Here is a 24,203-nt window from a genome sequence, read left to right as displayed (position 1 = left end):
TGACTTATAATTGGCTGAAAAGTACTTCTTTTAAGTACAAAAACCCCTCAATTTCATTTTCCACACACATTTCCAGATGAGGAAAGCTGCCTCCCAGGAGTCCCTGCCTACAGTTTAGGTTGGGTAGTAAAGGCTGGTCACACAGCCCAGGAGAAAGAACCCAAAGGATAATCCCTTTCTCCTATACCAGGTGAACTGTATATATGCATCATGACCTATCTGTGGGGTTTTTCTTCTGTCCAGAAAAAAGCTTAAGGTAAAATTAGAATTTATTGTGGAAAACAGCGATCACTTATCAGGAAAACTGCTTTACTTAGTTGAAAATTTAATTTGCTACTTAAGAATGTTTTCAGTTAACGTTTCCTGCCCAATGCTTCATCCTCCAGATGAGGATGAGAGTATCAGAGTACCCAGACGGGAAAGCATACACTCAGTTTCATGTCATTCCCATGTGAGGATGCAAACACAGCGCCCATCGATCAGGAAGGAAAAGAACAATCTTTTTGTTATGCATTGAAAATAATGCTCAAGCCCTTGATTTCCCCCCATCTTCCTACTTCAGCTTCCCTGTCTGAAAGCTGTAAACAGCTCACTGGATTGGAGATCTCAGCACAGAAAACAGCACGGCACAGGTCTGCAGATGTGTTTGGTCTGCAGATGTGTTTACTGACCAAAGCCCACCTCGTTATTTTCTTCTCTTTTTTAAAATGTTATCTTTATTCTGCTTATTGCAGAGCATTCGCAGATGCAAAAAACACAAAGTTCTCGCTTTGTTCTACAGTGGGATGTGGGTTGCATTTTCAGTGTGGCCTAAAAGCTAACAAAAAGAATAGGTGGCATCTGTCAAAAGGAAGTCATTATGGACATATCACACTATACCAACTTACACAGGGTCTTTTGCATAACAAATGACTGCACGGTAGCATTTGCAGTGCTTTCTGAATACCAATGAGCAGCATGGAGTACCCTTCTTTCCAAAGGAGCACGTTCCTCATTTGGCTACAAAAGCATCACAATTAATGACAATGTGCAGCCCTAGAAAGCCGTTGCTCTGCAAGTGTCCAATTCCTCCCCAACACGGGCACCCTGCTCCTGCAGAGGGGTGGGAGAGGGGAGGCCCTGCGCAGGCATGCTTGTTGCAACAGGCGCTCTCTTTTACAGGCTTGCTGGGGACAGAGCTGCCTCTGCTCTACATTACGAATGGACTAAGACAGCTGGAGCTCACCCAAAGTAAATGCAACATTAGAGAGCAGATAAATGGGAAGGATTTAAATAGCGGCCTCTTAACTAGAGGAAAATTGGTTGTGAACTCCGAGCTCCTCTGGCCTGAGTCCAGTCACCCAGGAAAACCACAAGCTCCTCCGTTTTTGCCACTGTAGTGACCCATTTTAGTTCTCTTCTCTGCACTTATGGATCGTTTTTTCTTTTTTTTTTTTTTTTCCTTTTTTTTTTTCTTTTTTTTTTTCCCTTTAAAAAAAAAAGAAAAAAAAGAAGAAATGTATCTCAGTAGAGGGGCCATTCTCACAGCCCAGGGCACTTCCCCCAGGACAGCTGCACATACGTCTTCAGCAGCCCCATCCTGTAAGCAGGACCGCCATCCCACCATTTTAGCTGCACCAAACAACATGAAGGAGCACTCAACTTTCTTCTTACAGAGCCAAATGCTCCTACCTAGATTTAATAGATCCCAGCATCTAAGGAACGCTCCTGCATGAAGTGCCTTTACCAAATGCTCCCTGTCTGATGCTGCCATGATTAGGAAAAGATCAATGTGGTATCTGTTGCTGCTCTAGCTCCTGTGTTTGGTGCTAGAGAGCTTGAAGGCAGCCCACAGCCACCTCAGTGACCTTCAGTGTGTCAAACTTAGATTTGGAACAGGCTGCCCAGAGAGGTTGTGGAATCTCCTTCTCTGGAGATATTTAGAACCTGCCCGGATCTTTCCTGTGTAACATCCCCTGGGGAACCCTTTGCTGTAGCAGGAAGTTGGACCAGACGAACTCCAGAGCTCCCTCCCACGTCCTACGATTTTGTGATTATCATTCATCTGCTTCTGAAGGGGTGGGTCTTACACACAGACATCAGGCACCTGTTCCTGAAGGTGCACTGCCCCACAGCAGCATAATGACCTGTATGAGCAAGGCCTGAGCCTCCTGTCCTGCATCCCCACCATGCCACGTGGTGTTTGCTGGCTATAAAACACACCCAACTGCCCCTGAATGAAGCAGCAGAGAGTCCACTCACAAAAACTCACGGGCAGTGGAACAAGCTTTATTTTGCCCCATAGGCTTCTGGATACCTGACTCCTATCAGCACGCCTGCATTTCGGGCCCACCAAGGCCAGCGGCGGGGTCGGGCTCACTCACCGAGGCGCTGACTGGTGCTGCTTACTCTTCCTGGCGGAGGTGGTGGCGGCGGGCGGCTGGCGCATGACGTGAGCAACACCCACATTGACGGGCTGGGCTGCGGGGAGAGTCACATGGCTAGCTAACAGCGCGGGCTGCTGCATGATGGGATTGTAATGGCTGCCGTGAGCGTGGGTGTTTCTGCAAAGGGAGGAAGACAGGGACATGTTTAAAATACGACCGGCGGCTCCCCAGCAGGCTTTCACCCCATCACCAGCACTGAGGTTCTATCCTTGGGGCTCTTCGGTGCCACGGTTTATCCCCAGGAAGGACTGTCTCCCCCCCAAGGAAGTGGGCACTATGCTGGGCTTGGGAGATGGTGAACAGAGAAGCTGTCCGTAGCTCTCAGACAGTGGAACACAATTTGCTGCAGGGTGCCAGAGGCAGAGGCTGCAGTCCCTGGCCTTTCCCTACAGCTTCACAGCTTTGTGAGGCCATAGCCAACAGCCTTCTCTATCACTGGTGGCTTTCTAGGCCTTCTTCTCCAGCACTGGGGACCACTACAGGAAGCCCTGAAGTCCAAGCAAAAAATCACACAGATCCAGGGTGGGTGACTCTCTGTATGAGCTTCTGACAGAGACCATGAGGAGCATGGGAAGGCTGGAGAAGACAGCAGGACTGGGAGCACACTGCTCTGCTTTCTGCTAGAGCAGCCTAGGAGAGAATTTCGTTTCATTGTGCACTCTTGCTGCCCATGGGATACCTGAGAGTGCTCCATGACAATAAATAAGCTGCTGAATACCCACTCTCAGAGACGATCTTCATGCCCTCATGCTCATGTGCCAGTACCCCAGCCCAAAGGCCATCATCACACATGTGCTGGCTGTCCCATGGGCAGGTACACACATTCTCCATGTGCCAGCGATTTACCTCCAGTCTGCCAGTGGCTGGGTGCCTGCCATGGACTCAGGGATGACGGTTGCGTGCTGGACAGAAGTATGGGTGGCCACCCCAGTCAGCTGCTGCCAAGCAGGAGGGAGCAGGATCTGCTGTGTGCCACTGGGCCATGCTTGCTGTTGGCCAGAGGAAAAAGCGTTTCTTAATAAGAATAATCATAAACGGCATATTAGCAATCACCCCCACCCAGCTGCAGCTCCTCGTAATAACTGTGGTTATCCTACCTAGCACTTGGTGCCTTTCAAGTCACAGATTTTGAATACTTTTAGGAAGCAGTAAAGTTATCAATACAGAGAGCACAAAAGACTTCCAAAGCAGCAGCTGTGTGTCAGGTTAAACTTGGAATGGGAGAGAGTGAAACCGGCCTGCATTTCAATCTAAACTTCCAACAGATTAACACGTTTTAATTTTGACTATTCAGATCAACTGGGACTTACGGTCTTATTAAATGGGACTTCTCCCTGCCTCCAGCCAATTTTCCTTCTGACCTCAACAGACCCTAAAGGACTTCAGGAACTTAAAGGAGAAAGCTTAAAAGGAGAAAGAATTTCAGGGATCAGGACAGAGAACAAGGGGCTGAAGGCTTTCACAAAGACAGGAATGAGTTTGGGGGTTCTTTACAGCAGGGACATCTTGCTGCCTAGTCCGGCTACCCATGAGCCTTAGTCAAAGTAGAGGGGAGCTGTACATAGCTGCACATCGCATGCCTGTTCCCTTCATACGCTCTCTGGCTTTCTCTCAGCAAGTGCCCCCCTTGCAGGGTGGAGATCTCTGCCCTGTAAGTCAAGTCATCACTCTGCTATGCCGTCATCCCTCAGGTCGTCCCACTCCACCAACTCCACATGAATCAAATCATTTTTTGGCTTGGTCACACTGCAATTCTTCTAGAGGGAAACTTTGTTGTGTGCTGCTTGGGCTGGGGAACGCAACCCTCCATAGGCCCATGTTATGCAATCTCACAGCCGTGTGGAGGCTACATTTTACAGAAGGGAGACTTCATCCAGGCATGCATCCACCCCCATCTCTATCCTCACAAGCATCCCGTAACCTGTACCCCAATCATCCTGTAACCTGTACCCCAATCACCCTCTGCCACCCTCAGTATAAAGACGAAACTTTTCCCAGTTCCTCTCCACATTTTTATCATCTTGTAACTGTGTCATGCCAGATGAAAAGGCTGCTCTTATGAGGCCTCTTAGCAACATCTGCAAAAGACAGATTGTCATAGGGCTTCTGAGAGCTCTTCATCTCAGCAGCTGCAGCCACGGTCTGGTGCTGGTCAGAGCAGGTAGGAGAAGGTAGTGAAAAGGTAAAAGATCAGGTAGGAAATTTCATTATTTATTTATTTTTAACCAGCTTTGAATTAAAAGATGAGACTCAACTACTGTTGTGCTCGTTCCCAAGGGGCTACCAGGATTTACTTGCAGAGAAAACTGATTTCCTCCCTTTTTAAGGAGGAGAACTGAACAAATGCAAACTCCTTTTCCTCCTGCAGAGCATAAATTTAGATTCAGTGTCAGGGTCCAGGCATAAATTCCTCACTTATTAGGTAAGGACCACTGAATCATTTAATCTGCAGATAAGACTTGTCTAGGCTGATCCACCAGCACAGCATGCTGTGCTTACACATGGGAGGCTCGTGCCTGCAGCCTCAATCTGTTCTCAGTTATTGCATTACTTTGAAATTGTGCTGTTGTGTCAGAGTGCAGTGCTGGCCTCTGCTCCCTGGAGGTGGTGCAGCCCCTGGTGCAACTAAATTCCCACCTGTGGTGTAAACAAGAACAACTAATGGAATAAACGTGTTTGCTCTGAAAGCTGGTAGCAAGACTTCTATGGGAAGAAATATTGCTGGGATGGAGTTAAAATGTGAGAAATTCAAGCATTCAGAGCACTATCCAAGGACCGAGGACAGTTCTGGGTCATGTCACAGAAGTCTGACAGAGGACTTTGTCCCTCTTGAAATCTGAAGCCGAACAGAGACATTTGTAAAGATGGGATCAGCCCATTTTCAACAGCTTCTGTGCATACAGTATTTGGACAAACTTGCTCGGGAGGCAGCAGGCTCTTTGCTGCCTCTAGGAGTTGGAGTTTGGACAGTCTGGTCTGAACAGCGTTTGATAACCAGCTGTGCATGAGAAGAACAGCTCACAGCTCAGAGAGACACACGGTCATCCAAAGATCAGATGTGACTACAATGCATTACAAAGGAGCTGTGTTTTTCCATTCAGGAAACTGGAATCGGGTACAGATTTGTTTATGAGACCAGCTGCTCAGCCCGAATCGAGCAAGGCCAGTGGACACCAGATGCCACCAGCGTCTATCAGAGAGCCTCACTGTCGGAGCAGAAGCTAATGTTTCTCATCATGTGAGACAGACAGATATACCAGCCGACAGAGACTGCCTCTCTTCTATTAAATCAAAAATAAAATCTATGTAAGCGAGGAGCATTTTTCAGAAACAGCTCAAATAAGCCTAATCAAAGTGGCAGTGCAAAAAATGTCAATAGAAAGTAGCAGAGGGCAGCCCACGAAACCAGAGTTCTTGTAACTGGGACAGGACAAGCCATATGGATCACAGCTTCCTCAGAGTGCTCGCTGCCACAGAGTGGTGACCTGAGAGAGGCCACCTTGAGAAGAAAAAAGGAACTGTAGGACCCAAGGTCTTTTAGGATCTTTTAAGATCCTATGGGCTTCAGCATGCTTCAGATCAGACCCTCATCCCTGTACACCAACACTGCAACAGGTGCCTGCAATTTCACCTGCAGAGAAGCACTCACTTTGTGATTATTCCTCTCCCTGTCACCTCTTGGGCCCTCCTTTTCCACCAGACGAGATGGCCCACACAGGCTGTTACCACAGGCTTCAACTAGGATATATTCAGTGTTTGAGCAGGCTTAGGTCAGAAAGCCCACTAAAAGAGACTTTTCTATTGGGAATGAGTACATCACGTTAGCTAACTGAAATCATTGAGGCTGCATGTTGTGCTTTGATTTGTCTTCATCAGATAAGCGTGGTTGGTAGCTGCTGAAGAAGAGTAATTGCACCAACAGATATAGTCTGGCAACCCAATGCATGGGCATAAATCCTAAAGTCTGCAGGTACCTGACTGAACATGGGCGTTTCTGAACTGCAGATCATCTTTTCCAGGCTGTACACCTTAATGCTAAGGATACTTTTGATCCCAGAAACATGCCTGATACTACCTGACATAACTGAAAACCTGTAGGGGCAGATGCACTAAAGGCAGCACAAGGGGTGATGAAATACTCTCTTTTTTTCCTTTTCTTGAGGAGATGGGTGTCCCTTTGAGGAAGCGTGTGTGATAAGTGGTTCCCATTCCCATTTGGTCTTGCTGGGAAGAATCATGCTTTTTCTGTGAGAGTACTTTGGGCTACTGTGCCAATAGGTGCTGCTGACAATGTGAGCTCCTTGGCAGTCAGGTCCTTGCCTCTGCCAACTACATCTCTGCCATAACTTGAGAACAGAGATACAATTCATAAAATGCTGCAGAATTAAAAACATAGGGGATGTTTTTCAGCAGCATGCGATTCACCAGCACAACTGCAACAAACTGCTGCTGAGACTGCAAGTTCAGGAGAATCCAGGAAGGTTCCTACCAATTCCTCCTCAGCAGAGTCCTGACACGGCTTCCCCCGAGATCTCCACTGGTTTCAATGCAGAAGAAGAACAGATAGTCTTTCCAGAGTCTTTTGCAACTCTGATGTAACAAGACAATGAACTGGGTAAGGTTTGGGCATTGCAGATAAAGCTGGCAACTCCTTATGGCTGCCCATTTCTCCAAACAACAGCACAGAAGGCCCTCAGAGAAAGCTATACTCTCCAGCTTCCAAGTGCTAAATAACACACAAAATAACCTGCTATGTTTGGTGTTTTCAGAGCTCATTACCTGTGCGAGGAGTCCTGGCTGGATCTGAAGAGGCTGAGCCCCAGGAGCCTGAGTGACAATGGGAACAGCATTCTCCATCCGAACTGAATACCCAGCATGCTTCGAAGGGGAAGCTTGTAACCCTGTTTCATAAGCACAGAAGACACAGCACTGGTCATATACAGCATTGCTAAGGATGGGGGACTGATTTTAAGAGGAGTCTAAAGGCATTCACTGATATCCATTTAAATCACAGCGTTTAGTCCTTCTGAAAAACTAAGTTCTAGGAGACCCACATATTCCACCCTAGCCCATAGACGTCCATCAGATGCTGATAAGCACAATATATTCATGAAGGTACAGGAGAGACATTTTGAAAGGTGTTAAGGGATTAACTGATTTCATATTTTTAAGTTATCTCGAATCCAGGGGAAACATCTCAGTACAGGGAGAAAAGAAAGAGTGATCAGGAAATGGCTTCTCTTACCCGACCTCCTCTGGGCTGCTAACAGAAAATGGTCATCGCCACACATGAGACACTGCTATGTGAGAATGCTCTCTTGCTATCAATGTGGGACAAGTGGAACTGTGCACTAACTCAATCTTGACTGGGATGGGTGACTTTCTCTATCACAGTTTCTCCGGAGTCATATTTTAAAGGCTCTGATTTTATTGTGTTTCATCTAGCACACCTCACACTCCAACTGTTGCTGACTTAACCAAGCATTAGTCTAAATGTTCTGGAGAAAACTTCCCACTCCATCACCTTAGCGCATGGCACAGCCTCCTCTCTTTTAGAGATTTCTCAAGCAGAAGATGTTAGGTTACATATTCCAGTACAGCATTTCTGAAGTCAAACCCTTGTGATGCACTTTAACTATGTGGAAGAGGTCTCACTAAGTAAACTCCTCCAGTTCAAAAGAGCTTTGGTAATCCCGCAGAACATCTAACAAGTGCCTAGAGACAGATGTACAGAGAGGATTGGAAAAACGCAGCACAGAAGTTGCATCAGCTGAACCAAGGTTTATTTAGAGACCACTTCTTAAAGACGCCCTGTTAGTTTTACAAAATTATTGCAGCATATAAAGTTAAGAGAAAGAGAAGTGGCTAAGATTGGTCATCAGCCAGGTTGTCTGACAGACAGTCTGTACGCTGGGATACAGAGGTGTAAGATACTCGTTAGCCAACTAGTACTAACCAACTAGAAGGGCTGGAGTTGAAGGAATTGTCCTAGTAAATACTCATAAGTGTCTGTCATGGGGCAAACCGTCATTACCAGCAGCACCACACTCTCCACTGCGTTAACTTCCTGAGTTCCCTTTTTAACACCTGAATTACCAAGAAGCGTTGAACCAGTTATTTATGTAATGACTAATTCCTGATGTAGGGGGAAGATTTCAAGTTTACCAGAGTGAGGCAGAAGAACTTCAAGCTTTATGTTCAGGGCAAAGGATGACAGATACTGCAAGTTCTTCCCCACCCCTTTTTTCAATGCTTGTCCCATTATTTCTAATCAGCCACCTGTAACCCATGTGGTAAAGGCAACATATTGCCTGCAAGATCCTCTGCTGTTGTAGACATTTCACCCTGCTGACATCTGAGTAATCTGCAACAACCTCACTGCTCAGATTTACAAGCCAACAAATGTCTTTCCATATGATCTGAACTGAGGAAGCTCGTTCCAAACGAGATCTAGATAAATCAGCAGTGAGGACAGGGCGGAGGAGTGTTAAGACTAGGCAAAGTTGTGACTTACCTTGGAAACCTGGTGGGCAGACGATGAGAGCTTGCTGGAAGGGGTCGGGCCGGGCACAGATCTGCGCTGTTCCTGTCTGCAGGGGCATGCTCCGCTGGGCCACCGCAGCCATGGACGCCGCTGAGGGCTGGTAGAGTGCAGATTGGTAATTTAGTATGGAGACTTCGGGGTTGGCTAAGGAAATAGTGGCACTGGAGGAGGTGGGAGCCAGGTTGGTGGTCTAAAGGAATGACGGGAATTAAACAGAAACAGACAAACAAACAACAACAACAACAAATGAGGGAGATGGGTATGTTGGAAAAGTGAAATCCAAAAGTAAAATAAATAAATAATTAAATAAAGTAAAATATTGTAAGATAAAAGTTAAAAAAAAAAAAAAAAAAAAAAAAAAAAAAAAGGGAAATCTAAATTAAAACCAGCAAACCAAAAACAAACAAAGGACAGAGCAGGACACTCAGGAGCATGGAGGTATGGAGGTGAGGATGGTGATGGGGAAAGGAGTGTGGTCTGCCTGAACAACAGCACTGTACCACGCCGTGGGGCCATACGGAGCTGCTGGAAATGCTCAGAAACAGAGAATGTTCTGCAATGGAGAACTGCAGCCCCAGACAGCCCTTGATTTGCAGCGTACAGAAGATGGGTTCAGAAAATGCTACTGTCCCCAGATCATGTTGTTTTCTCATCATGCACACAACTCTACAAAAAGCTCACACTGCTGAGGTAAAAGAAACTTAGCATCTTCACTCCCTGCAAAGCCTCAGCCTAAGAGGGGGGCTCATTATTCAGACTTTCCTCTATCTTGCATCTAAGCTGGAACACGCTACTCAAATTATATTTAAATTAGAAGGGATTGGAAGTATAACACTAGGTATTAATAACAGTACTTCCCAAGTCCAGATTTTTCTTGGCTTGACATTAAAATGTCTCAGAGCAGAAGCTCTAGCAGTGGATGTTGCAAAGCCACAAAAATCAGCACACTGCTCTGCAAAACATTTAGAAATCTTTTGGTGACTTGTGCTTCATTTGGACCGAGTCTGCAGCAGTTGCAGACAAACAATCCCTAAACAGTTTTGCCACTGCTCTACAAAAATACGCCTTCAGCATTAATGTATAGGCAAACCTACCAGAACAGAGCCCACCCCTCCCAATCAAACACTTAACTTTGGAGAATGTACACACGAACAAGCCCAAGGTGAAGCCCTGACCTAGACTGTAGGAGACGGCAAGCCTGGCTCTACACACTGACCTGGGCTGGGGAAGGGTATGCATGCTGCACAGACACAGTCACAAGAGACAGTATGGAGAAACATTGCCGCCTTCTCCCCATTCTGTGCAAAGGCAGAGAAGCACAATCTGTTCCCCTGTGCAACACACCCAGCAGCAAACACGACAGCTCTCACGCCACGGCTCTCAGGAGCTGCAACTGGAAGGAGGCAAAACCCAAAGACTCTGCAGACAGAAAGTACTGGGAACCACATTGAGTGGCATGTTCAAGAGGATGGTAAAGATCTGGAGCTTGTTCAAATCAAAACGCCCTTCCTGGAAATGTTTCTACCATTTCTAGGAACACTGGAGATACCAGTTCTGCTCACAACGCACAGCCCTTACGAAAATTCAGATTACCACAGACCTCCTGAGCTGGCAACTGATCTGAACATCAAATGAGCAGTGAGGAAATGAAAGCAAGCCTGCATTTCCTACTAGCAACTATGGTACAAATGGTGCCTCTGCCCTGCAGCTGGAACCTAGCAGAGAACACAGAACAAAGTTTTGTACTCTGCAACTCAGAAACAGTCAAGAATGGGAACTCGTTTTTATAACTAATACTTTGTTACACTGAACCATGACCTACCTCTGTGTGTATCTGCTCAATGAATTGCTCCAAAAGACACTCTGTGATCACATGCACAAAGAACTGACTCACGAAGTCTGGCTTTCTGATTGACATGGGAACACCCTGTACATCCACACAGAATCCTCCAGCCCCTTGGCTTTTGAAATACCAAGTGCCATTTCTGCAATACCACTTGGAATCTCTAGAGTGAATTTCAAGCAGTCTTATCCAGAAAGGCTTAAAGGATAGTAGCTATTTATTGAGCTTCAATCTCCTAGAGTGCTGTCCCTGGAGGGTTTACTTTTGCTGCTGTAACACAGTCCTACAGCAGACAGCTTAGCCTGCTAGCCATAAATTTGCCAGCACAGCGCTCCCCAACACTGGGGCATGCAAAACAAATGCAGGAGCCCAAAGCACAATTACAGCACCCAGAGCCCACCAATGTAGCGTGCAATGCGTTCTCTAACAGAGTGCCCACGTCAGTCATGGCACCTGGAGTGAAACCAATGGGAGATAAGAATAAACATTACCCCCAAACCATTCTTTCCTGTTGATCTGTTACAGTGCTACATCTGATATAGAAGGGTTTTAATTCTTCTTACTTCAATGTCAATTTGAAGGGGTGCTGTAAGATCACAAATACTTCTGCTTGAGCCACTGAATGCAGTTCTGCTTCTGCATTAAGGGATTAATGAGCTTTTCCCCATAGCAACTTCTCAGGTAAGCAGGACTTATCACCCCCAACAATAGCATAAATGATGAGAGCAACATTTCACAATCACACAGAAAGTCATGAGATCAATGCTTACCTGAATGAGAAAGAATGGAGGAGGGACAATAGAAAAGTAACAGCTTTTTGCGGACAAGTAAAATGAGATGCTGTGTCTGCTTTCCATCTTTTTGGCCCTACTGATGTACAAATTTCAAGCACTGGCCACTGCTGATCAGTGTTCTTACCTGGTTGTGCACTGTGTTCAGCTGGTTGTTAAAAGTCATGGTCAAGTTGGTAGATGTGCTCGGGGCTACGTGGGTGATGAAAGGTGTCTTGCTCTGGTTCACAGTGTCATACATATTCACCCGCCGCTTGCAGATCTCCATATTCTGGAAGCAGGACTTAACACTGGGTAAGGAAAAGAGACAACCATCATACTAGGGCAACAGCTCATCACAGAGACCCCAGACCTTGGCACTTTCTAGTCACATGAGACCTTTGCTATTCATGCAAGTCTCTCTTAACCAGTGAGAATCAGGCTAGTTCTGCCTGCACTGAAGAAGGCCAAATCTGTGGCAGGAATAGAGGGCCTGCTTGTGGAATACCAGGTGCCCTTCTGGGTCTGAACTCTGCAAAGTAAATCACAGAAAGCCAGCAAATCTTTCAGTCTTCAGACATCAGGGCAAGAAAAACCAAAGAGTTAGCTTGAGAGAATGAGAGACTGGTTTTATTCCAGTAGGATGACTGAACCTGAGAGGAAAAGGCAACTAATGCTTCCTATACCAGTGTATGTTTAAATGTTATTTTAGAATTCCCTTGCAAGGAAGAATTTTATAGTTCTTGGTTGCTGAGACTCCTGTAAAATCTTTCCTCTTTTTAAAAGTAGCTTCTGATGGCTCAGTCCAGACAAGTGCCTAAAACACTGCCCCTGCCTGGCTAAACACTTCCGCAGATGTTTATCTTAAAACACATGAGCTGTCCTATCCCAGTCAATGGGACTCTTCATGTGCCAAACAGTTATGCCAAATCAGATTCATCGACAGCCTAAGGGAATCAGGTTCTGAGGTTATCTTAAACTCAGAATCAGGTCTCTAGGAGGAAAAAGTACAGCCTCTTCCTTAACAAAGACCTTACTTTAAATGTTATTGATAATGGCAAAGGAAATTTTGAGACACGTCATATTTCGTACCCTCAGTAAAGCAGATGAAATGCATTCTGCATTGCTGGAGCACTGTGGCTGGGTATATGAAACTGTCAAAGTCACGTTAATAATTGGGATGCCATGGCATAAGAGATAGCAATATAGGTGTCCTAAAATTGTGCTTTTAGTATATTCTCATTCTTCCAAGCTCTAAAAACCAATACATGATTTCCACAAGACTTCCACAGTAATTGTTTTTACAAATGTGTCCTCAGAGTCTGAAATACAACTTAAGAAAGTATAAAGGGATTTATCTCATTTCCGCTATCCCAACCAAGAAAAATATAAAACACAAGCAGCAAAAATTAGCTGTCACTTTAAAAATTCAACTGTGTGCACAACAATCTAAGCTGTTAGAGGTCAGGCAAGTAAAGACAACTCCATGTCACATGAACTTTAATGAGAAAAAATGACTCCCTTTAAAAGGAATAAGTTTATATGATCACTAAGGTTGGTCGGAAGAAGACCTTGACCTTTTTATCCCTATCTTGTCTCTTACTCATAAGATCATCTTTGCTCTATCACAAGTAATTGCTTAATTACTGCTCCAGTCACTTGCAGACGAGAGATACTCAGGACACAGTGCAAAGCTGCTCAATATGTGCTGTCTTCTAAAGTGCTATGAAATACCTACAAATTGCAGAATATTCAGACAACTCAAACTCTTTTACCAAATGAATGTGGAGGACTATTGGACTGAACTGGTATAAACATACCTCCTTCAACTAAAAACCAGAGGGTACTGAAAAGTAGGTATTTCCCATACATGTTAAGTTGCATATGTTGCCAAAAGGATTTATGTAACACAGTATAATCCCTGCTAATGTAATACTGTCCTTAAAAAAAAAAAAAGTTAAAAAGAAAGGCAGAGAGTAAACCAGGACAGAACATGCTCAACAGTTTAAGAGTCATGCAGCCAAATATGTGAGACTGGGAGCTAAACTCACTTTGTTGTTTGCTTGGAAGTAAGCAGAACAGCCCCTCATAGGCTGCTCAAATTCACATCCTCCCTTCTGAAGCATGCCGCTATAGCGATTTTTTCCAGTAGATACTTCTTCCATTTATTTTCACTTTCTCTTCTGCCCAATTTGCTTTTAAGAGAGATTACAAGTCCCTCCATCTCTCAGGGCTTTGTGGTTTCTTTTCTCAGAACCATGGACAATCACAGGCAAAATGTCCACCAACCTGCCCTGCTTGGTACCGTTCCCTTTACCAGCCACCTTCTCCATCATGGAAGAGCTATGCAGGGTTATGCACCTGACTGGCACAACATTTAGCATTCAAAGATCTAATGCTGAATTTTTTATGTGGGGAAAACTCTCATCGATATTGGTTTCAATGACATTTTCAGCATTTCTGGGGCTTTGCCTGAGCAGCCATGAGCAAGAACTTCAAAAGGGAAGACCCGCCTATAGTATTACAGAAAGATTTCTCATGGCCATGTATTGTGTCACAAATCTCTCCTTTCACACAATGGGCTGCTGAAAATTAAATAACTTCTGTGTATGATGCTAACACTGTCAGAGAAGACTGTTCTTTTTTAACTTATGCTTTTATATTGAAAACTTACTTCTTCTCTATTTAGCACAACAATTTCCTGTCTTGTCTTCATTACTTTTATCACTTAGTATCTACTTAGAGATAACAACACTCACAGATGTCTAAGCAGGATAAGCCTGGGCCTACACAGACAGTGTACCCACTACTTTCTGGTACACAGCTGCTTTTACCATGTGATAAATGCAAGAAAAAGGCAGCAACATCTTCACAGAGAAAACCACCCCAAATGAACTTGAAATATTGCAGATATGTAAAAGCTCAGAGATGGGCAGGAGAGCTGATGCACTCTAACTTTCGCTCTATGGTATCCACACAAACATCTTCTGAGGTATTTAAGCAGCACCTATTACTTTTGCACCCAAGCTTTTCACAGCCTTTAAATACACATGCACCTAACACCCAATGGAGTATGGTGCTGTGTCAGTAACTGAAAGGACATCCTTTACCTTGAACTGCAAAGAGCCATAGAGCAGGATGTTCAAAGCTAGGTATCGTGAATGTTCTGGAGAACTCCTACATGTGCTTGTATTTTACACCTACAAAATTTGGCCCTATGTGAATTGCCCAGGGGATGAGAGCAATGTGCTGGGCACGGGTTTCCTGCATTTATTTCATGCTGCTCTGATAAAGCATTAGGAGTCACACCTGAAGGCATGACACTTGTTCATATATCCATCAGGCAGTGGAACCCACCTCCATTACAAATTGTGGCAGCTGAGGTCAGAGCGTTGTGTTTAAAACTGCACCAGTAAGAAATGACAAAGCCAAGAACTGAACTTATTTTCCTGCCGCCTCTTCCTGTAAACCAGACTGCTGCAAAAATAAAGCTCTTTCCTTAGAAGGCAAACAGCCCCAAATTGACCCCTGCAAGATGGGAATGTTCTGGGAGGAAGGGTCGGCAGCCACTGTGGATAAGGTTGATTACTGCACTAACAATCAGGACGATATTACTTTGAGATATACTGATATACTCAGCACTAATTGCATAATTTCTTCTGCATTTTAATGAAAACACATGTAATTATTGGATATTTACATAATGAATGTTGCACACTCTACCGTGTTTTAAATGCCAAGCATCTATAACACAATTCTTGCAACCTCAGAGTTGCCAATCATCTTTTTCTTTTTTTTTACCAGAAAAAGATGAAAACATAGGGCTTAGAATTTTTAATAATGCCCCTAACGAGCAATTCTTCACCCCCAGCTCAAAACCCAAGGGAAAGTAAAGCTACATACTGTGTGCTGTGAGGGAAATCGAGTAAATGCGTCATGGTGACAAAAGGGTGGTTCAGAGTTTCAATCGGTGTTATTCTCTTATCAGCGTCTATCGTCAACATCTTCTTTAACAGATCTATAAACTCCCGTCGGTCTGCCTTTTCCACCAACATATCGCTTCCTTCCAAATCTGTTGTCATATTTACCTACAGGAGAAAAGACAAGGATGAGTGCTAAGGTGAAGGAGCAGATGGCCAGGTCTCCAGCAAACCATGTTTACTCCTGGCTGGAACACATGACCCACAAGCCTCTATGTCTAAAGGAGTTGTTACTGAAGCTACACAGCAAATCTGTGGTGGCCAGTCATGCTGTCATCTGGCTTGTGCACATCAGATCTCTAGACAGACTGCTAAGTGTTCAGCTAGCTTGGGTCAATGGCTAATGAATCACTTAGTCACCCTCCACTGAAGATGAACAGATTCCATGTGGTAGCAGGCAAGCTCTGGCAACCAGTATATTTATCATCTGAGGGACTGTGTTATTACATACTTTACTACGCATCTCGTTAGCAAAAATACATAAAATAAATAAAAAAAATCAGTAAGTATATTGGAAACATTCTATTCATGTACTAGGTGTCATTTCATCCTTTTTGTTGAAATCTCTCTTAATCTCACTCCTCCATTTCTGCTTGTTTTGCTTGTAAATGCTCCAGTATGCAGCCTTTGCTAGCACAAATTCCAGACATGCAGTTGCAGAAGTGGTTATGCCGGTTATTAACTTTCACAACCACTTGGAATCAACACAGAGAATTAGGACTCCTCATTCCCTGAACCAGTCACACTTCAGAGAAAGCATCATCTGTTACAGCCAGGGTATTTCCAAAGTCACCATTTTACAAACAGAAATATTAGAGTTCAGAGAAGTGAAGTGACTTGCCAGCTGCCACACGCAGGGGAACTGGAGAGACAAGAAAATACGGGACTGTGACACATAGACATGTGACTCAGCCATTTGCCAAGGCTGCTTTAGTACAGCACACTAAGGACTTGGGCCCCTATGCATGGATCCCCAAAAAAAGCAGTATGTAATGAGATGAGCTGGTAGGTGTAAACTTGCTGTTTCTCAGGAGAAGGTGTAGGGTACGCCATTTCTTCAGGAGCGGATATAGGGCACACAAGAATAGGGTACACGCAGAAATCACACAAATCCTCTTTCCCGGTGTTGCCCAAAAGCATGTAAAGCGGCCTTGTGCTTGTTACTCACCAATGCTCTTACCTGTGCCATATCATCCAAACAGTTGAAAATATACTTCCTTGCTTCCTTCGACTTAATCCCCGTCTCTGCCTCATGATCATCTGGTGTCTGCTCAAAACAGGAAAAAGGCATTGAGCAGAACTGCTCAGCAACCAGCTCAACATTATGTATGTGCCACTTCCACCTTACCCTCCACTTGCCTTACCCTGCCCTCATCAGACCACTGCATATCTCTTGCTTGAGCAGACACATTTATGCATCTATATTGACTGTGGTTATGATGATAATTTTCACATCACAAGGTGATTTCTCTCTTCCTTTTCATTTCAGAGGATACTACTCCCCCAGATATGGTGGAAGCCCAGAAGGGCTCCCACACTCTCACCCTCTGTGAGACTCAGCATCTCATCCTCATGGCCAGAAGTCCACTGTTCTTTCTCCTTGGGGACTGAAAGCCCCTGAATGTGCTGGTACAAGAGATTCTAAGCCCACTTGCATTCTGAGAGGTATGACTGTCAGAGTCAAATGCTTGCTTGCTTTTTTTTTTTCTTCCCCTCAATGCAGTAGATATCAGAGGAAAGTCTGCCCAGGGCATGTTTCATTTAAATTGCACATCAGTTTGAGTACTTGGAATGAGATTTCCACATGAACTCTAGACTTCCATTTCCCACAAAGCAGTGCCAAGCAGGTGAGCTAAGGGCTGCAGACTTCTGTGACAGCGGTTTTACCTTGGGCTATACCCACCCCGGTGTCTGTAGTGCATCGGAAGAAGCAAGACACTTAGGCTTGGAGGTGACCTGGTTGTCTCCTTACTTCCAACCAACAACAGCAAGGCAAAAGAAACAAAGGAATGTCTTCCTACCTTCAGCCTCCACAAAGGATATGGTGAGTCTGTATCCCTGTTGAAAAACCTTGTAGTCTTTGTCCCTGCACTTAACAAATACTCTGCTGGTAAGCCCTGCGTCTGTGAAATATAGCGAATCTGTAAGAGAAGGATAAAAGGTCACTGTTCATCCTGTGAAGATCTCTGGAGGTCTTCCTTGAAGAAGGGCAGGAGGCATTTAAAACAATAGAACAAAGAAAGAAAGAGAAAATGTAGTGAGCAGTCAGACTTCACCAAAAAAGCCCGCACTCAAAGGAATGACAGGGAAGAGAATTCCCGTATGGCATTCCTCCATTTATCATTTACATCTATGGAAACTTACCCTTGTGATAAGCTGCCAGAAAGTCTATGGATAAAGGAAGGAAAGTCCCTGGGTTCTAGAGGTTAAAGAGGAAGACCGACAGAGTTTTCAGTGGTGAGTTCCTCTACTTCCCACCTTTTTATGTCCCACTCTCCTCTCCAGGAGGTAATTTCAATGATTGGTATTTGTGCTCTAACCTTTGCTGGTTTTTTTCCCCCAGATGAGCACACGGTTTTTCCTAGGGGCAGTTTCAAGTTGAAAACAGAGAACTGTGAAGTGACTGTCACTGAACTTAGATGAAATATACTTAGGTCACTCCAAAAGTAATGTTTCCTATTTACTTCCATGGTAACTACAACAAAGACCATTATAACACTCTCTGAAAGAGCAAATTCTCAGCTACAAAGCACAGTTTTTCAATACAGTTACAACCAGTATTATGCCCGTGATTCTATGATTCTAAGACTTTCAACAGCGATGAACAAGAGCACGCATAATGCACTTGGATAAATCTGGACCAGTGGAGGTGACCCACTCATCATTGCCACTGCTGAAACACAGCACCCACCACCTCACTGTGCTCCCATCCACTCTTTGGTCTCCATAAACATTCAGCAAGCATCAATGAATGTCAATGGGTGCCACTTTTTCCACGTGGAGGAATTCAATTACATGGTTTTGCTTCAGTCTCCACTGCCACAAAGGAGAGAGTTGTTGCTGTAAGCAACATCTGCCTATGATGTTGTGGGCCAACATAACAAAATAGGAAGCATTACTTTTGGAGCATCCCTCATACACTCGAACAAAATGATGCCCTCATAGTATATAGAGTGCTTATCACCACTGTCTACACAACTTCATTTGCTGTTTGGGTTACTTCCATGACTGCGACACGGCTGGCATTCAGACAGCTAAAAGATGCTACCTATGTGTTTCCAGGATCCCAGACTTAAGTGTATTGATTCAGAGGAGAAAGGGTATGCGATTACATAATTAAAGACTGAAAGAATGCATGCCAAGCATGGCACACAAAACCTGAACTTTGGCATTTCCTGACTTCTGAGTGTTTCACACCACAAAACTCTGAAAAATCAGTAAAATACTCATCTACTCTATGGAAAAATGGAAAACGCTTTTGAGAGAAGAGACACAGCGAGGTAACAAACAAACAAACACAGAGGCATTAAAATCAGATGTACTTTCCAAGTCTTCCTGGCACTCCTGATCCTGACACATTAAGTGTGCCTCACTGAGCTCTGCAGCTCCCTACGAACATGGTAAGCTGGGCACCTGAGGAGCTCCAGGTGCCTTCCTGCAGCCCAGCACCAGGATGTAAGGCTGCACGTGCTGTGGTGAGGGGCCACGCTCGGCCCCTGCCCCCTCCCAGCTCTCCAGGAGCCTTCACGGCACTTTACCAGAGGAAGCAGTTAAGCTGGGCAGGTACATATGGTGATTTCTTTTTCAGCTGTGTGTTTTATGACTTTTTGGCAGGGGGAGGGGAGAGGAGAAAGAAATCTGCTCTTCATGCTTACTGTGTGATTTTCAAATGCCTGTAGATTTTTTTCAGTTACGTCTGATTTCCTTTGGAATCACTAATGACCCAGCTCTTCACTGCGGGATATCTCCCCTGCCAAATTTCACCTTCAAAGCTCTGGCTAAAAAATGTTATTTATGAAAGATGAGACAAAGAAACATTTTTATATATGAATATATATATATATATATTTACTTATTACCCTGGTTTTTGCTTTTTTCTTTTTTCCTAAAAGAAAAAGGACTTTTTTTTTTTCCAGGCCGCATTTGCAGAAAGCTAAGGAAGACTATCAGAATGGAAACTGTTCTGCAGCCCTGACTCTAGAAGCCACTGTGCTATGTTTTAGGAGTACAAAAGCATAAAAGCCTATAGGGAGAGAACCATGACAGCTTATACTAACTAGAAACCTACACCACTGTGAACGTTCTCTTTCTTGTCACTGCTTTTAATATACACCCTCATAAAGGGGATTATGAAATGCAGTAGAGTTCATGCAGTTTCTTCCAACAAATAAACCTCTATTTAATATTTGCCATTACTGTAGAGAGAGGGTGCCTACTCTGTTCAATGAATAGAGACATGTACAGAGTTCTCTAGTCAATGGGAATGTTTACTCTTGGTTGAGAATTCACTTAGGCAGTCAGTTCTTAATCGTCAGCATGCCAAGCAGCACACTGGCTACTGAGTGTACTCCAAGTGGATAATGAAAAAGTTGACACGGGAGGGCAAGAATCACGTGCAAATACCTCCTGCTAGTAAAAGAGAAAATGTTGCTATCTTTTTTGTCATGCTAAAAGAAAAAAACAGCACACCTGTGCTCTTATCAATAGCCACGTACGTAGATCAGTACCAACCTGATCGTACTCTGAAGCTCCTGGGTACAAAGGCCAGCCCAAGAACAGCTCTGCAATGACACATCCCAATGACCACATATCGATTGCTTCACAAAATGGTAAACCGAGGATGATTTCAGGGGCTCTGCAAAGGAATAGCACAGAAAACATTAGCAACAAGAATGAACCCACTGCCAATCAAGAAGCTACTTGCTGTGAACAACAGTAAGTGAATAACAGTCCTACTGCAGGGCTCTGTTGGCTGCTGGAGAAGTATCTGCTATCAAGTATTAGTTGGTGAATATTTATCTTTGCAGAAGAGTCCTCTGGCCACATTTAGTCAAGAGACAGCCCCACTGAGGCCTTACATTCCACAGCAATTTACAAAGGAGAGAACTGACATAGTTTTAATTCAACAGGTGGAAAAATGACCACCACTGTCACACTCCAGGCCACCCAGATAAGATCCCCAAGGGAGGCTTCCAGGCCAGGCTCGCTAGGAAACTGCACTGTCTCTGCTACAAAACATCCCCTATTCACCAAGCTCAGTGGGCTTCACAAGCAGCCAACCATTAAATGACCATCACAGGACTGGTACAAAAGGATTACTAACTTTTTAAACAAATGGATACCATAAAACAGAGAAATTACCTAATTAGATCTATTAGATATAAGACTGTTCCTCAGAGGAAGCAGCCAACAAGCTTTTGCTTTCAAATCTGTCCCAGACACCTGATTAGATTTCCTTTTCTCTTTCAATTGGAATGGGCAAAAAGTGGAGGCAGTCCCACCATGTATTTACTGTCTGCTTCAGAAGACATGCACTGAAACCCCTCTGCTCAGTAAGTCTCAGTGTAAGCCCAGCTGAGGAACCAGAGGAGAAGGCAAAAGCTTTGTCTTCAGCTCTCCATAAAAATCCCAGGCAGATGGAGGATGCACCACTGCTCCTCCCAGCTCCTCTGCACTGGGGCCCTGGGGCTGCCCCTGTACAGCAAGCAGAATGCCCCTCATGTTGGAGCAGTAGGGATCTCCAAGCTATCATGGAAGATCCCAACTAAGAAAGGATGGTATCTTAGCTCAGACCTCCACGAGTCACAGTCCTTACTTTTCCCACCTCAGCCCAGATTTCCACATGCAGTTCAGTGCTAAAATTCCTGTTTTACACAGGGATCACCCAAAGCTTCTCCTCTGCCCTTGTCTTCTAAAGCCTCACTCTCTGGAGCCAGGTACAGTAGAAAGGAAAACCTTCCTTCCATCTTCATCTAACTATACTAAAAAGAAAAAATCAGAAAAACCAAAAGCCATAAAAAAAAACCAAACAAACCCAAAAACCTAAATATGAAAGATGAAAGAAACTTTCATCATTTCAAAAATAACCTGAGGATTTCTTGGGCCCTGATGCATATTTTGGGAATGTTTGGGTTTGACTACTGAGCAAATCAAAAGCCACCATCCACAACTGAAAACAGGACCTGTGGTACCCAGCCTCCCATTTGGCAACAGGGTAAGATTTGACACCACTGAGATCATACTAAGGATTACCAATTGCAGTGGAAAATACTACGTTTTAATCACACCATTACACAGTCATGTGAAGATAAGTCTCTAGCTAAGAAACCAAGTAAAATCTATCTATCCATTTATTTATTTGTTTTCCCCAGAGAAACAAGCAAACACTGTATAACAAGAACCCATACCCCATCTGCAGTGCACAAACTTCCCCACTTTGGGGTTGGTAGGTAATGATAAGAGCCTCAAACTAGTAACAAAGAAGGTAAATAAGAAGGGAAGTATTGGGATTTCAAGGTGAGGCTGCTTCATCCCACCCACCCCTCCCCCCCCAAAAAAAAAACCACACCACAAAAACAACATGCCAGAAGCTTAAAAAGCAGCTACTTTTAACCCTGCTAATTTCACCTGTGACTGTTATTCTCATACCCCACTGTTCTGCAGCCCACTGTGAAAACTTTTTATTCCAACACCAATCTCTACTTAGGAACAAAGGGTTAATTTTCCTCCTTTTCCTCCTATTCCGTCATCCCTGCACACTAGTCGACACCTAGACAAAATGCAGAGAGAAAAAGACAGCTATGGTGACCTGAATCTCATTACTATGTAAATCCTGCACTCAAAGCCATCTGCCTCTCCCTGTCTGCCTTCCACGTTGTGAACGAAATGTCCCTGGTCACTAATGAGAGCTCAGCCTCACACTGAACTTCACGTCCCACTATCTTACGTGGAAGGAGCAGCAGGGTGGACTAGTAGTGGGATATTCCCAATGTGACACCGTCTGGAAACCTCCCTGTTCATAAAACACACATGCGCTGCTGTCATATGCAGCACACAGCCCCTTCCCTTTCCCCACACTTGTGCTGCCAACACCTCCAGACCCCTGTAAGAAGAGCTGACCTAGAATTTGAGATTCTGAAATTTCTAATCTTTTTATCTTGAGTCTTTTCTTAAAGCTCCAGCTTCTGGAGTGTAGCAATTCAGAGACAATGTCTTTTTCACGTACAAAAAGAAGTTTTGCATCTCCACTGTCGGGAAGGAACGCACAAAAACAACATCTATACAATTTAGACACATAAAAGCAACTTAAAAGAATGACATTCCTTACATTAAACCTGACCTATCATTGTGAAGAGGGGAGGTGGTGATATATTTTTATTTAACCCATTTGAAAGCTGGTATTCATAATGCTCTACCAAGCCTAAGCGTTAGTTTTAATCATCACCCATTCAGTCCCAAACAGTACCAATGGCAATTTTGGAACAGCAAGTGGTGAGAACACCAGACATGTGATGGAGTCTTATGTATACCAATTTACCAGTCATCGGGACACCAAGAGGAGGATGGGTATCACAAACCACAGAGGCTTCCAGACTTTCACTGAGAGGACATGACCTGTTCCTCATGTGTAAGAGAGCTGAAGTCAGCCCAGAAGGAGCAAAGTTGCTCAGTCCAGCAGCAGCTATTGCCTGCTTCAAGCTTTTCGGTGGAAGAAGTTACGTGTTCTGAAATGAAACAGCTTGTCCACTGATGAAAAGCCTTCCAAACCTTTGTCAGGTGGAGACTGTTTCATATGCCAAGTTATGGATCCTTCTGTATACACACCTTTATCAAACACAAGCAACTCCCACCTTTCTTAACAAACACATACGCCCATTTTTTGAAACAAGGTAAGACCTTAATGCCATCCACACATTCTGGTACAGAGTTCCATGGACAACCTTCTCCTTTAATTAACACCTGAGGTCTGTTGTTTAAAAACTAATTTTCCTTTATCAGATTTAGATGTGTCACCTCTCATGCTCACACGGATTGGCCTAAAGGTGAAAACAGAAGTTCTTGAATCACCTTTCTTTTAAGCTGGAGGTAGTTTTATCTCTCTGCCTTATTCTCTTTTGTTTGCCTTTCTTCTGAATGAAGCACCTCTGGGCTTCTCAGCTTTCCATCCCTTACATGTTTAGTCCTCTTCCATCATCTGACTCTACATAGAGCTCCTCTTCCTAGCACGACTGCTTGGAGACAGGCTGAGCAAAACTAAACAGATTTAAATACAAGGATATTCCCCAGACTTGTTTTATGCTATTTGCAGAATGCTTCTGCATTCCAGTCTTCCCTGAACCTAGTATTTTGTTTGCCTTTGGAATGACACTAGGCATTTCAACAGATGTTTTATCTGGGAGCTCCTCTGAGACACACAGTCCTTTCCTTCAGGGGAGCTACAGTTAATTTAGGACACAGAATTATGTTGAAATAGTTTGTTTTCCCTCTTCATGTGCTTACCGCCTTCCAGTGTTGCACTGATCTGGAATAACATTGTCTGTAACCTAGATCAAGTCCCTTAAATGTTTCCTGCAGCCTAACCTTAACAATTCTGCGGTGTCCGCACACTTCAGCACTTCACCGCTGGTCTCCCAATTTGCA

The 24,203-nt window shown here is 44.3% G+C and overlaps 1 protein-coding gene across 5 annotated transcripts in view; it reads right to left on the bottom strand.

Moving 5' to 3' along the window:
- Nucleotides 1–24,203, bottom strand: part of HIPK2 (homeodomain interacting protein kinase 2) — a 123,192-nt gene that overhangs the window by 14,237 nt on the left and 84,752 nt on the right. For 2 of the 5 annotated variants that reach the window (XM_072326735.1, XM_072326738.1), the window contains exons 3-11: nt 20,295–20,418; nt 17,585–17,704; nt 16,732–16,830; nt 15,487–15,671; nt 11,732–11,894; nt 8,941–9,160; nt 7,206–7,327; nt 3,273–3,415; nt 2,364–2,543 (exon numbers count right to left, since the gene is read on the bottom strand). In XM_072326735.1, coding sequence (XP_072182836.1) covers nt 2,364–2,543; nt 3,273–3,415; nt 7,206–7,327; nt 8,941–9,160; nt 11,732–11,894; nt 15,487–15,671; nt 16,732–16,830; nt 17,585–17,704; nt 20,295–20,418 — 1,356 coding nt within the window. The remainder of the gene's footprint in view (nt 1–2,363; nt 2,544–3,272; nt 3,416–7,205; nt 7,328–8,940; nt 9,161–11,731; nt 11,895–15,486; nt 15,672–16,731; nt 16,831–17,584; nt 17,705–20,294; nt 20,419–24,203) is intronic. The other 3 variants (XM_072326739.1, XM_072326736.1, XM_072326740.1) reach the window with 3 other exon arrangements.

Source organism: Excalfactoria chinensis, chromosome 1 (genome assembly GCF_039878825.1).
Source record: "Excalfactoria chinensis isolate bCotChi1 chromosome 1, bCotChi1.hap2, whole genome shotgun sequence".
NCBI classification, from domain to species: domain Eukaryota; kingdom Metazoa; phylum Chordata; class Aves; order Galliformes; family Phasianidae; genus Excalfactoria; species Excalfactoria chinensis.
Note: the sequence above shows the minus strand (reverse complement) of the source record. Positions and strands in the feature narration are given on the sequence as shown.